General features: G+C 38.8%; 2 protein-coding genes across 2 annotated transcripts; both read right to left on the reverse strand.

The window, feature by feature from the left end:
* Positions 1–690: 690 nt before the first annotated feature.
* On the reverse strand, positions 691–9000 carry LOC117304006 (transmembrane protein 145-like). Its single transcript, XM_033788483.1, has 15 exons — positions 8899–9000; positions 8213–8290; positions 7716–7796; positions 7167–7265; positions 6475–6649; positions 5893–5964; positions 5197–5346; positions 4766–4844; positions 4146–4315; positions 3543–3699; positions 3136–3256; positions 2693–2821; positions 2136–2258; positions 1689–1757; positions 691–924 (listed from the first exon to the last, which is right to left on the reverse strand). The coding sequence occupies exons 1-15, from the start codon at positions 8998–9000 to the stop codon at positions 691–693; spliced, it is 1839 nt and encodes a 612-aa protein (XP_033644374.1).
* Positions 9001–10346: 1346 nt separating this feature from the next.
* On the reverse strand, positions 10347–13473 carry LOC117303920 (cilia- and flagella-associated protein 299-like). Its single transcript, XM_033788379.1, has 5 exons — positions 13286–13473; positions 12186–12316; positions 11505–11738; positions 11145–11274; positions 10347–10752 (listed from the first exon to the last, which is right to left on the reverse strand). The coding sequence occupies exons 1-5, from the start codon at positions 13391–13393 to the stop codon at positions 10654–10656; spliced, it is 702 nt and encodes a 233-aa protein (XP_033644270.1). The 5' UTR covers positions 13394–13473; the 3' UTR covers positions 10347–10653.
* Between the last annotated feature and the right edge of the window lies 1 nt (position 13474).

The following is a 13474-nucleotide window of genomic DNA, read 5'->3' on the forward strand; positions in this document are numbered from 1 at the left end:
AAATTCAAGTCAGTGCTTTAAACAACATTAAATTGATCTCATGTAAAATTATTTTAATTTTAGGAAGTTTTTTTTAATATTTCCTTTCTTTTTGATAAAAGGGTATGTGTTTATATTTCCGTCATTCTTAAAACTTTCTCCCAAATGCCAGTCTGTTTCCTTTAAAATCGATATCTAATTTCAAGTTCAAGTTTTCCTGAAATCAGCCCAACGAATGTTTTTGTAATAAATAAATTGAATATTTCCCTCGGTCTTGCACAAACTATCTTACAAACCTGCCAGAAGACTTTCTAACCTCCTTCCAAAACACACCGGTATCTCATTTGAATTGTTACATAATTTTGCAGGTGCTTATGAATTGTTATCTTCCTTCGTTTCTGGATTTCACAATTCTTACAGATTAATCCTAAGTTGAGTTGTCATGAGACATCGTACTTTGCTCAGCAAATAAGATTGATTTACATTCAAAATTATTCTTATCTGTTTATAAAAATGACCCCTGGGGTGGATTTCACAAAGAGTGAAGACTAGTCTTATCTCGAGCTAGGACGAATTACTCGTCCGAGTTACTCGTCCTAAAAGAAAACGAGGACTGGCCTCAAGTTTTTGCTATCTCCTAGGATTAGGACTAGTCCTAACCCCTTTGTGAAATCAGCCCCTGGGGTTGAAAGTGATCGGTTTTTCGGTTATCTAAAAGTCGGTCACGGTGAGATCATTGAGCGGGATCTCAACGAACTGTTCTTGGTCTGTAATGCGTCGTTTGTCCATCCACTGGTCCTGCGATGGCGGGGTACCGGGCACCACCTGCGAGGACGACTTACGAGCTGTCAGATGGAAGGATGCTTTTCTACCCGGTGGCCTCTCACCCTTGGGAGGTGAAGCAGTTTTAGGAGGATCAGAAGGAGGTCGATTGTTGTTCACCTTCTGAGACAAAATGATCAAAAAAATGCATGTTTAAAATTATGGAATGGATGTACCCAGGGTACTCCTAGAATTATTAAGTTCATTCAGTGATTGCTCCACGAGGAGACGATAGCGGAACGAACGTCTTAGTTCTAGGAGATACCCAGAGGTGCCAACATTAACATCTTGCGATCAGGGAGATTTTGCAATCAGCAATCATGTAGAGTTGGCAGCTCTGTGCACCATCCCATTGGTCAGATTCTCCAACCCCCCCCCCCCTCCCTCCCTCCACCAGGAAATATAGGTTTTCTCGGTCAAATTCGGCAAATAAGCAGCCAATTTCATTTTCATGCGTTCGAATTAAAGTTGTTTTTTGCCTCTCCAGTTGTTACTCTGTTTCAAATTCAGAATTCGGCCATTCAGTTTTGGTTTGAGATCGAGTCAAATTCCTTTAGCACTCTGTTCAATTTTGTGGATCGTCCTTCTTTTTCGAGACACAAACGCATCAAGAAGCGAATCAACTTGAAAGCTGCTGTGAATTGTTAAATTGAATGATTAGTTAAAGCGAATGACGCAACATTAAATTTGACTTATGATAAAACAAAATCGAATGACCCTTTTCAGTAGCATTCGATTTCGCGCGAAATAGAATAGCTTGATGGTTAAATTGGCTGTTCATTTTCCGAAATTGGCCGAGAAAACCTATAAATAAATTAATAAATAAATAACTGTTTCTTATGTTTCAGTACACAACTTCTTGCTCCCCATCATCAAATTCACATTACCTTTAGAGGTCCTGGTGATAACTCCCTTTCGACACAAAACACAGAGAGGTTGGGCCCAGCAGAGGCAGCCTGCGTGGTGGGAGAACAACGGTAGAGAAATTTAAGCTGAAGCGATTATTTTGTTTTTCAAAGTAGGCACAATAATCACTGGGAAATCTTTGCCAAAATATCGCTTTCGGTAATTGTTCTTTCCTTTGTTCATGTAAGAAATGTTAACATCCTTCTTTAGACTTTGTGCTCCAAATTCTTTGTGGAATCTCACTCTCCCCTTTATTATGGCATGTTTTGCAAAATAAAAATGGCCTTGCCCCCCTCAAAGATGGCATCCAGGCCATCAAATCGAAACTTGATTTGTCGGTTCTGTTCACATTGACAGTTGGGCCTTATGAGAATATATGAAGTAGGTGGAGTTTGTACTTTGAAACTATTGATCGTTAAGATTTTTACCTGTGTCTGCTGGAAAAGACTGTCACAAGGCGAAGAACTAGGAGGTGATCGAGACACAGCTCGTAGTGTAGTCTGTATGAAGTTGTTGACTCGAGGTGCTCGTAGGCCAGAGATGGTGTAAGGCTAAATGTAACACGATTAAGAAAACTCATTTAGGCCTGTGTGCTTCGTTTTTTTTTAAAGAGCACCAATACATTTTCTCCTTGATAAAAGGAGGAAATTGTAAATTTCTACTTGAGCATTTTAAGGGCACCAAGGGCTTACGGAAGCATGCATGGAATCAGCGCTTTACGTCTCTGTGCTTATGTCAAGCGTCTTTCACAGGTTAGCTGTGTGCGCATGCGTACGCCATGTTACTAGCATTCTTCGCTTACTCAGCTGGAAAATCAGCGTTTGTACTGTAAGCATAGAACGGTGATCAAAAGCGCATAATTCTGTAGTAAGCGAGTCCAGAAATTAGGCCCAGGGTGTCTGATTTACCTCACTGAACTGTTGGATACAAATTGATCAAACCTGTAAGGCTCCCAAGATTTTGAGAAAACTTAAGAACAACTTACCGGTGGTATGTCAACTTTTGGTGGCGGTGTCGTCACAAAGATGTTTGTGAGAGATCTAGTCAGAGGTTCACCAATGTATGGATTTGTGAAGTCCGCCTCGTTGCTATCAGTCATGAGCATTGCCCCAATCTAACAAAGAATTAATTAAAGATTTAATTTAAAATGAGCATAAGATGGTCACCCACATTGCAGTCAACTGAGGACCTACTGTTCCTCTCTGTTGTGATGGTCAGAAACCCCCATGCTCTGACACCAGGCCTTAAAATAACTGAAGGCACCTACAGCAAATGCCACAGTGCCCTGCGCCGTCCTTTGCCAAGTACCAACACAAATTTAAATTTTCTTCATAGAAAGTGCCCATTGCCAGAGAAAAATTACTTTGCCTTTTCAAGAGTGAAGTTCTAACTTACTGAAATTGCTACCTTCTTTATGCTTCTTCTTACCTGATTAGTCTTAATGTGGTACGGAAAGTACTCGTTGGTTCGATCGGGACGTGTTAGAACCAAGAAGATCATGTGTCCAAGGAATACGGCCGACCAGTAGATGCCGTTAACAATCTTAGCCCTGTAAGCCGAATGGAAGACAATTAATTAGTTACATAGACATGTTAGGATTAATTCTAGGGTATAGGGGTAGAGTTACAACTGACCAATTGGGCCAATTTTATGAAGTTGCTAAACATATTTTGGAGGGGTTAGCAGAAACGGGTAACCAGCCAAAATTAAGTGTAGATTTGTTTGCCATTACTCACCTCTTACTTGTTAAAAAGTTGCTAAGCACAATTTTTGGGAGCTTAGCAGAAATGGGTAACCAGCAAGAATTAATTGTAGATTTGTTTGCCAATACTCACCTCTTATGTGTGGGTATGAACTCATTGGCCACGCCTATCATGATGGGTTCAGCAACGAACCAAACGGCGAAGAAGAGCATGAACGGCACGTAGAATTTGAACTTTGATGCGAAATGTTTGATGGTGAAGAAGACACAGTAGTAAAGCCACACCACACCTGGAGAATAAGAATAAATATAGTTACAATTAATAACTAAATCTTCATAGCGCATTTTTACAATCAGTGCGCTTTACATTAGTGCCTTGGTCATTGGGCCTATAACATTCCTGCAATCTTTTTCAGCTCCTTTTGGGCGTAAACGTCAAGGGCTGCCGTTCAGCTCTAAGGCTTTTCATACACAATATCAACTTTCTACTCTCACACGTACACTTTTATACCCCTGGGTGAAGAGAAGCAATTATAGTAAAGCATTTTGCTCAAGAACACAAGTGCCATGGATGACCGGGATTTGAACCCACACTCCAATAGAACTTGAATTCAATGCTCTTAACCACTTTGATGTTCTTTCCACCATGGATGCAAATACCTTTATAAGTCTTATTTGACATACAACTTTATTGGTTCCACAATTTCTGGTACAAACTTAGAAACTTTTGACTTACCGATGCAGCGCAGTACAATCAGAGCCATGGCGGCCGGGCTGTCATAGATAAACATGACATCCCGGGGGTCAAAGTTCGACTGAGCGTAGACATAAAGGAAGATGAACGTTCCTGCATAGAGGCATGTGAAGATGGCCAGCTTGATGCTGCCAGAGGTGCTTAAACGTCCTCTAAAGGAGGAGGGCAAAGAAGAAATACATTTATAAGAAACTAAGAGAGGTTTCAATGTCTCGTTATGAGTAGTCTGAAAATAACTGGTGGTTAACGACTCGGTGTTCGATCAGGATGCTCTGATCTGATGGTCTATGTTTCAAAATTTCAAATTTCCTACTAAAAATAAGAATGTCTCATAGAACACCCAGATATGCGTCTTCTATTCCTATGCAGAACAATTTCATCAGAAATTATTATATTCTTAAACTCTAAAGTCGTTCTCTTTGAAAAGTGGTCCGCCAATCAACGGACTCAGTATGAAAGTGCCCTGGGTAGCCATGGGATGAAAAAAAGTCCGAGGCCTCCCCAGGGCTGTATTTCACAGGGATATGGGATACAGTATGAAAAGGGCTTTATTAGGTGACATCACATCCACACCCCCCCCCCCTCCCCTTACAGCCACCTACCTGGTGATTGTGTATCCCTTTCCCACCAGCATCAGCATCAGAACAAAGAGTACATCACCGAAAGATGACACAATATGTCCTGATAAGACACAAACACGGAAAATGGTTTGTTAGTAACACTTAATAAACTTAATGGCAATAAAAAGGTGTGGTTAGCAGCAGATTTCGAAAACATTATGAGAAACACTTCACTTACTTCAAAGTTATGTGGTTTTGTAAAAAGATCTCACTTTTTTTGTTGCAAATTTTAATCTGAGAAGCCTCGAACTGTCAGTCACAATTTACAAACTTCCTTATAGAGGTGGCCTTTACCAAGAAGAAAATGCCTCGATACTCTTGCATTTAAAAAAACGAAGCATCGATCAGGTCAGGCCTGCCATTTTGTTCAAGCGTCGAAAGTGTTTGGATTTGTTTGCGATAAACACTCTTACCTGTGGTCTTCAGTCCAGGCATTTCAATGCCATCCCCAGCGAAGCTCGCTAAGGCGATGATGATGAATATAAGTGCAATGAGCTGCATGCAGACAGATGCAAAGAAGAGCTGATAGGTAGAGTGCAACAGTCTCTGCTTGGCCAGTTGGACTGCAATCAAGAATTTTGTTTTTTAGGATCAGTAGGATTTGAAACTTTGCAAGGTGGGTGTGATATTATTTGCTTTGGCCCACTTGGCTACACCCAGCTCATAAATATTCAGTATTGTATAATTTGCATACAGCTCATGTCAAAGGTCACACCATGACCTGCATTCCCAGGTTTAGTAAATAAAATGTTTTCCCAGTATGGCAGCTCCTTTGCACATGGGTGTGTATTTATTGTCCGTAAAACCCATGCCAAATACACCAAAGTGGGAGTATAATTAGGCGAGGTTTGTGGTAGCATCATGTGTAAATATCTTTTTAGTAGTGTTGGTTTTGAAAAGAAGCGAGTTGTCAACCGCCTTTTCTTTCAGAACCAACACTACTCAAAAGAGACTACACACTGGCGATATTATGGAAAACCTCACTTACTAATAATAGGATCAATCATTTATTTCAATTTCCCAATGAAAGACAATTAATCACAAACACTTTTTGTTTGGGGTGGGGGTACAGTACATTTTGTAAAAAAAGCAAATAAAAATATGCTTACATCTATAATAAACTCCTGTCAAAGCCATGAGGAAGTAGAGAATGGCAAAGGCGATACTGGTCTGCAAAGTGACTGTGATAATAGAGAGGGTATTAAATCAGGGACTTGTCGAACGAGGCAACTTTTAAAACACATTTGAACTTGGAGGCAACCAACTGCAGTGCCAGCAGAAGGAACACTTTGATAGCACAAGAGTCATTCTTCAACATCCCTAAGAAAAATATTTGAACACCTTCTTGGAGATTGCCTGGAACTGGTTGCCTGTAAATTGCCTCGTTTATTGGCCATGTTACAGTGGGGCCAAGATATGGCATCAGTGTATTTTATGACCTGTTATTCTGGTTTGTAGAGCAGCTCAAAACAATAAACTAAAATGGATTTCTGTGATTTATTATAATTCTTATCTTTATTTGGAACACAAAAAAAAAAGACATATAAAACAAAGCATGACATTATAATCACAATCACAGAATACATTAATAAAGAATATCAAAGTGAGAAGACAATAACGCAAGGTAAAATAGAACAAAACCATTACAGAAAAAAAGACAAAAATAATTAGAAGTTAAAATCAAAACTCACAACGCTCATCTGCGGAGAAGTGTTTGTCGATGGGACGGTCTCCGTTCGTCATATTCAGTTTGTATTGCATGTAGATGCCTTGTCTAGGACTAATTCCATTGCAGTTGGCAATGTTGATAAACCACCAACGGGCCCGGGGTGCCACAAAGTGGCGAGTCCCGGTACAGACCAGCATCTGCCAGAAACCAATTAGAAGATGTGAAAAGGTTTTTTTCTGTATAAGTCATGGTCCTTGACAATGTCCTGAGAACATTAACAATATTTCCTCGGCCACAGAGAGAAAGTAAACCCCACCTTACCCCAGAGTGGGTTACACTTCTATAAACTTCAAAATCAAACTGTCAAACATGGTTTATAGTGGACCACAAAGCTAGTACACATGACCAACAAGTGCCACAGCTGGCACTCAAATCCAAACTCTCCTGATCAGAAGCACCAGAGCTTGAGGTGCTCTTAACCTTTTGGCCATGACATGTCAATCCTTGCCCTGATGCCCAAGCTTAAAAGAAGTTACAAGTTGTGTAGATTGGGAAGACTGGAGATTTTGAAGCATAAATGCTGTAGAGTATTTCATATGGGCCAGTAGAGACTGGATATAGTGTTGATCACCCATGTTTTACTGAAATATTGGAGGGGCTTGCTTTGGTGTGTGTTTTTAGAAACAGAAGCTGAGCTGAGCAACAGTAACTCACCTGCTGGCCATCCTCCGTCTTGTTCTTACAGTTGTGACTACTCAGAGTTGTCACAGCATTGTAATTTGACGGAATCTGCTCAAGCTTCTCAACGCAAGTCTAGAAAAGAAAAAAGAAAAGAAAAAAGACTCGTAATTCAAGTCAATATTGGACCTTCCTGATTCCTGACCTTAACACAATTTCACAAGCTCATAATGCTATAAATCCAAAAATACTGCTTTGAAAATTTCTTTGGTAAGCGAAAAATGAGTGAGGCACCACTTGCAACAATGTAAACTTTATAGAATTTTGGCTGGTAATTAGTAACAAGATTTGTCTGTACTTTGCAAGTTTGTATGCTTAAATTGATTATAAAATTTGGCCTTGGTCATGCAATTGTAATTATGCTCACAGGTCAAAGTTCCAAAAGTTAAAAGTTAGCCAGACTTAATGGAAGATGCAGTGCTTTTGCAATGAAGAACAAAGTTACATTGAGTTGTCAACTTCTTATTTGTTTTCACCTTTTGGTCAATCTGTTGTAATTTGAAGAAATACATTTCAATAACTTACGAGTTTGTCTTGGTTGGCTCGTACATACGGCCACTGCGACTCAGCATCGTTGAAAAACAGAACTTGGTAACAACAATCCTCCTGTACAAAAATGTTCAGAATTAGGATTTACCGAGAACACTCCAGCATTTTTTTTTCTTGACATATTTTCTTAATTTATTTGAAAATTGTTTTGTACTCACTTCAATAACTTGTTCCTTTTCTATATCATTGTCTTTGTCTCAAAATTATTAAAAGGTAGAACTTTTCATTCAAAAGTTTATCTTTTCAAAGAATTACATTAGCCTCAGTTTTGAATGCTTAGGCTTTTGTTTGTTTAGCATTATCGCTTAGCTTTTAATTTGTGTACTAGTAGTAAAGGTTATCTTTTTCCCAGCCCAATTAAATCGTTCACTCTAACTAAATATGAAAAGAGATGATTTATTTTGTGAGCAGGAGCACTTTAAACATGATACAAAAATTTAACACAGAACTATAATGTTTTAATGGCCACTTACAGCGGGATACTTGTACTCATACCACAGTTGGCCAAGTTCATTCGGTTCGAACACAAAGCGCTCCAGGAATTCCATATCCTACAAACAAAACAAAATGTAAGAAGGGAACTTTTTCATGCCTAGTGCTGTAGCTAATTTTTTAAAAGCAAAGCAAACATTACAATTTCTGTGAGTGGCTTATCAAGTGCTGAGTTGGCCTTCTATAAAATATAGAAATTGTAACCTAATTTATTGTAGCGCCATCACTCAGTATCAAATTGGGCCACAGTAGAATTGTATGTTTTGTCAATCAAAAGGCATAATTACATATTATTTCTACTGTCTTTTTTCTAAAGACTAATCTAACCTACTGTAAACTATTTATTAATATGTCATGGTTATCAATAATATTAATAAACAAAGTACAATTTAATTAAATTAGACAACATATTATATAGTCGACATCACATAGAAATATCGGAATAAAATGAAAAATAAATAAACCAACAGCAAAACAAATTGCCATTATCATCACTGAAATGGTTTGGTCAAAGTTACTTGAAGCAAACTCAGGGAACCTCGTAAAAACTATCAAAAGCTGTCAGCGTGCGTAGCGAAAAAGAGACCCGGGCGGAGAGCCAACTTACACGGCAGGCCGGGCAGGCCGGGAAGGGCCGCGCCCGCTCAGAAATAGCAGCTGCACTCACCTTGCTCGTGTCAACCACTCCCTCGACGTACTTGCCGTCGATCACTGATGACGATGTTAACATCAGCACAAACGCTGTCATCAAAACAGCAACACAGGTCATGTCAGACGGTGTTCAGATATCACTTTATCCACAAAAATCCAAGAAATCGCAGCAGAATTGCGAAAAATCACAAGAATTCTATCAGAACTTTGCACAAAATACATGGGATCCGAACGTCCCAAAAGCAAGTTTGTTTCTGTTTTATGCAAATTACCTGGAAACTTTAACATTAATATTCATAAAGTGCGCCCTCTGTTGACAAGATTATTGTTTCGTCACCAAACGTCATAATGATAGTCAACCAATAGTCTGTTCACGTAATGTATCTTGAAACAAACAAAAGAAAAGAGCAATGGTCATTTTTCATGATGCAAACAAAACAATTTTGATAATTAGGATGTAATACGTTGAGCAGCAAAATGTAACTTTTGTTTAGAGAGAGAGGATTTTTTTTTAGCGCTTGTATACGTGTGTGTGGCAGGAGATTTTTTTGTGGCCCCCAAACCATCCCCACCTCAGATATTATTTCGTCTGATAGTGATGTCTACTGATAGTGTCCTCTTTCGAATCCACATCATTCAGCATGTTCAATTGCAACATGGGAACACACACATCGGATGAATTTAATCCCCTATACAAAATTGTTTAGGCCGATGGGATCCTCCCAAGTCCGATAAAAATGGAAATACAATTGTGGCGGCACATGCATCAATTAAAACACAAGCAAATCCTCACCTAAATTGGTTAACACTTAAAGAAGGAAAATATTACGGTGCATAAAAAGTACACATAAAAATGAACACAGCTCAACAATTTTTGTTTGAATTCAAAAATTCAAGTCTAATTTATTCATTTCATTACATAAATATAGAAAAAAAACGTTACTTTAAAAGTTACACAAGATTATAATTACATACAATGTTATCAAGCATACCACTATGGAAACAATCTCTGCATTTAAAGATGTATTAACTCATGTCCACCAGTAAATAAATTTCTGATTGATAGTTAACTTAACTTGACCATGTCTTCAAAGCCTACAAGAAAAATATAAACAATAGCATTCCACACTTTAAGTATCCAGATTTCAGACAACATGTCCTGACGTATGGGTAATTTTAGCAAAAGTGACGTCATGGATTAGGGCAGAGTGCTATTGCATACATTAGGTTGCAGCTACAACTCTTTTTATACACTTTTTACAATACCTTTAAAATGACAGTTGCCACATGTGTCTTGCAAGAGGTCAAACAGTGTCATAAATGCCATGCCCCCGCCCCCTTTTTTTTTACAGGGAGCTGAAACAATTAAAGGAATGTTATTGGCCCAAAGACCAGGGCACTAATTATAAGTGGTCAAACAAATGTCATAAATGCCATGCCCCCCCCCCCCGCACTTTTCCGGGGAGCTGAGACAAATTAAAGGATTGAGTGAGCGAATTGAACATTTTTGCAAAATGCGCTACAAGAACTAGCTATTATTATTATTATAAATACAAAACTTACAGTGTTTTTTCAGGTTTTTTTTTATGGTTCTGAAAATTAGGGGCAGAAGAGGAAATCAGTTGAACAGTTGAGAAGTTTTATGCCTGGTGTGTGGATTGCATTATGTTAGCTCATCCATTGAAAGCAGTAAGTGATTACTTCTTGCCTTTTACCAAGAACAATCTCCAAACATAAGCCCCCCTCCTTTCCAAATGACTGGCTAATCAGCTTATGTCTTCCGCCTTGTGATGTGATCATAGATGACGACCTGCGTATACTGTGGGCAGGTCAGGGGTGTACGGGTTGAATTATCGCCAGGTGAGGCTGCCTGTTTTGGTGAAGAGAGGAAATGAGGGAGGAAAATAAATTAGCAAAAAAGCTGAGAATTGTTTGCAAAGTCCACACAGAGTTTTTCAGGAATGCAACTCAAATTTCTTGATGCAACAGCCACTCTGGTCAACTGTCTATTACAAAAATTAATTTCTTAAGGGCAAAACTCTTGGCCGACCTTGAACTTTGCTCTTGATCGGCCACAGCAGTTTCCCTCTGGTAAGGGGTAAAGGAAAATGAACATTTGTTTTGAAATTTTGCAAAGGGCACACCACAGCAAAAGCGCAGGGCATGACCAATGCTATGGGTGGCGTGTGTTAATTCCGATCCGACGCCTGCCTTGGTTTTGCGCTGAACTGTGAATCCCCCGAATAGCTCTAAGGTACTTACCTTTGGATCAACGTTTAAAATCTTGCGATCTCTCTTGTTCTTGAAGAGCAGCCCTGATGCATTCTCCGCGATCACCTGGTAGTTTGGAGTCGGGTTGGAAGTCGAGGTTTGGGTCTCCCAGTTGTAGAAACTATTCCACAATATAAATAAATAAATAAATAGTTGAATAAATATAAATCATGTTTTTGCTACACAATAGGTTTTCACTGGCACCAAGGCAATGACAAGGGGGCATGGAGGCAATCGCCTTCATTGCATCTGTGAAGTATCAGGCCTGCAAATTTTACGAGAAGTTGCCCATTTTTAAAAGAGTCATTCATTTCCTTCATTGTCAAAGATCTTTCTTCTTTACCCCATTACCTGAGATCTGAGGGTCTGGGTAGGAGTCGTTTCCGGGCGGAGAAATACGGATCAAAGTCTTCGGTCTTCAGTCTGTGAGCGTAGTCGATGTAGCCGGAGATCTCTTGGCCTCGAGCATTCTTGTCTCGGATGAAGATAATGGAAGTCATCTTGCCACTCCGGTTTGCCTCTTCACGCTGGGCAAGTGCCTTCAGGAACGGATTCTTTAGCTCTTTGCCTGAGCTGGCGAGCGCTCTGATGATTAACAAAGAAGAGAAGAAGTACCCATTAAAAAAATCAGTCCAAGTAATCCCTATTTATAGAATTAACAATACAATACATTTGTGTTAGATAACTTCATTCCTGGGGTGTTGTGGCCAAGCGGATCAGAGCACTGAACTCAAGCCCTGGTGTTTCTGTTCAGCAGAGTGTGGGTTCGAGACCCGGTCTTGCACTTGTGTTCCTGAGCTACTACAACTGCGAACTCTCCACCACCCAGCAGTGAACGGGTACCTGTGAGTGCAGAGATGGTTCTTGTGATTGATTTTAGCTTAGTGCACAGGGAGCTGAGATGGTTTAAGGAATGAATTAAATGTCCTAGTGACCCGGGCGGGGTAATAATATATTGGAGGCGCTTTGAGATGCCCTTCAGGTGTGAAAAGCGCTAACCTTTTTCTCTTTTGTATTTTCGTTGGTACTCACTTTTGTTGGCTTCTCTTTGAGAGCCTGCTTGCCTCTGCCGCCTGTTTCCTGGCTTCAAACTCCTCTCTCTTCAACACCTCACCGCTTCCACGGTAACCGAGTTCCACCAGCTGCCTTGCAAGTTCTTCATCCTGGAAACAATTTTGTCATTCTATAAATTTAACTTATCTATAACGTCAATCATTTTAAGTTTTGAAAGAACAACAAAATTGGTGATTGGTGAAATTCTGCCACCACTCTTTTGTTATGAAATAAACAAGTATCTATTAACTCATAGACCTAGTTACTGGGCGGCTGTACTCCTTTTTTTGAAATTTGTCCAGTCGTACAATTTTTTTTAAAAGTACAACAGGGTCTTATAAAAACAAATGAAATATTCCTTTTTTTGTAAAAAAAGTTTTTGAAAATTGTGGTCAAAAAATGTAAAATGTTCTAACTAACCAAGTTATAGGGCCTAATTTATAAATTATTTATTATAATTATTTATTGTTATCCAATGCAAAATTTGCAATTTTAACATTATTAATAAACATTTTTGAAGTATTTAAAAAAATACTGTATAATTAAATTTATTAGGGCCACAAATTTATTTAATTTAGACTTTTTACTATTTTTAGTACACTGTCACTGTCATAAATAATAACATAATAAATTAAAGTAAAAATCCCAGTAATTTATCGTATTTCCATGTCTAAAAATGAAATTTAAACAGTGTTTAATCATTATTATTCACTTTTATTTATAATAATTTCATTGATATTAAAAATTGATAAAAATGGCAAAGCAAGCCAAGCATACAAAGCCAACCGAAGGGAAAGGCAAAGCAAAAAGAAGGGGATGATCACTTAGGCCCCCTAATAATTATAATTTAAAAATTTAAATTGAATAATGAACCATTCTACCTCCTCCATGAATGAACGCACTCATCTTTTTCGCCACATTGTTTATTCACTTTACTGTTTAAATCAAAGGGACTCACATTAGCTCCTTCATCGAGCTCCATGCACTGAAATTCCCATGCACCACTGACATACACACAAAAACAACAGAATCAAAAACCCAGATTTCCATCAAAACGAACCCCCAAATCATCCGCTTACCTCGAGGTATAGCAAGTCTAAAGACGTAATTTGTGAGTCCAGAAATTCCTCATAGGTGTTGAACTCAGTGACGATATTGTCACTGCCAGATGTAACTTCTTCCTCCATCGAGAAAATGGTAGATTTATCAATATAAAAAAATAGCAAGTTGCAGATTGTGTACAAATTTTTCTCAGCTGAATAAAACTC

This window comes from Asterias rubens, chromosome 20 (genome assembly GCF_902459465.1).
Source record: "Asterias rubens chromosome 20, eAstRub1.3, whole genome shotgun sequence".
In the NCBI taxonomy this organism is placed as follows: Eukaryota; Metazoa; Echinodermata; class Asteroidea; order Forcipulatida; family Asteriidae; genus Asterias; species Asterias rubens.

Bases quoted from the DNA above. Each gene is read 5' to 3' on its own strand.
- LOC117304006 (XM_033788483.1), bottom strand. From the start codon at position 9,000: ATGACCTGTGTTGCTGTTTTGATGACAGCGTTTGTGCTGATGTTAACA. The intron at 6,650-7,166 runs GTGAGTTACTGT...GGTTTCTGGCAG, and splicing joins AGACGGAGGATGGCCAGCAG to ATGCTGGTCTGTACCGGGAC. The intron at 2,259-2,692 runs GTAAGTTGTTCT...TGTTACATTTAG, and splicing joins CAAAAGTTGACATACCACCG to CCTTACACCATCTCTGGCCT.
- LOC117303920 (XM_033788379.1), bottom strand. From the start codon at position 13,393: ATGGAGGAAGAAGTTACATCTGGCAGTGACAATATCGTCACTGAGTTC. The intron at 11,275-11,504 runs GTAATGGGGTAA...ATTGTGGAATAG, and splicing joins CCCAGACCCTCAGATCTCAG to TTTCTACAACTGGGAGACCC. The intron at 10,753-11,144 runs GTAAGTACCTTA...TCACCAAAACAG, and splicing joins TTTTAAACGTTGATCCAAAG to GCAGCCTCACCTGGCGATAA.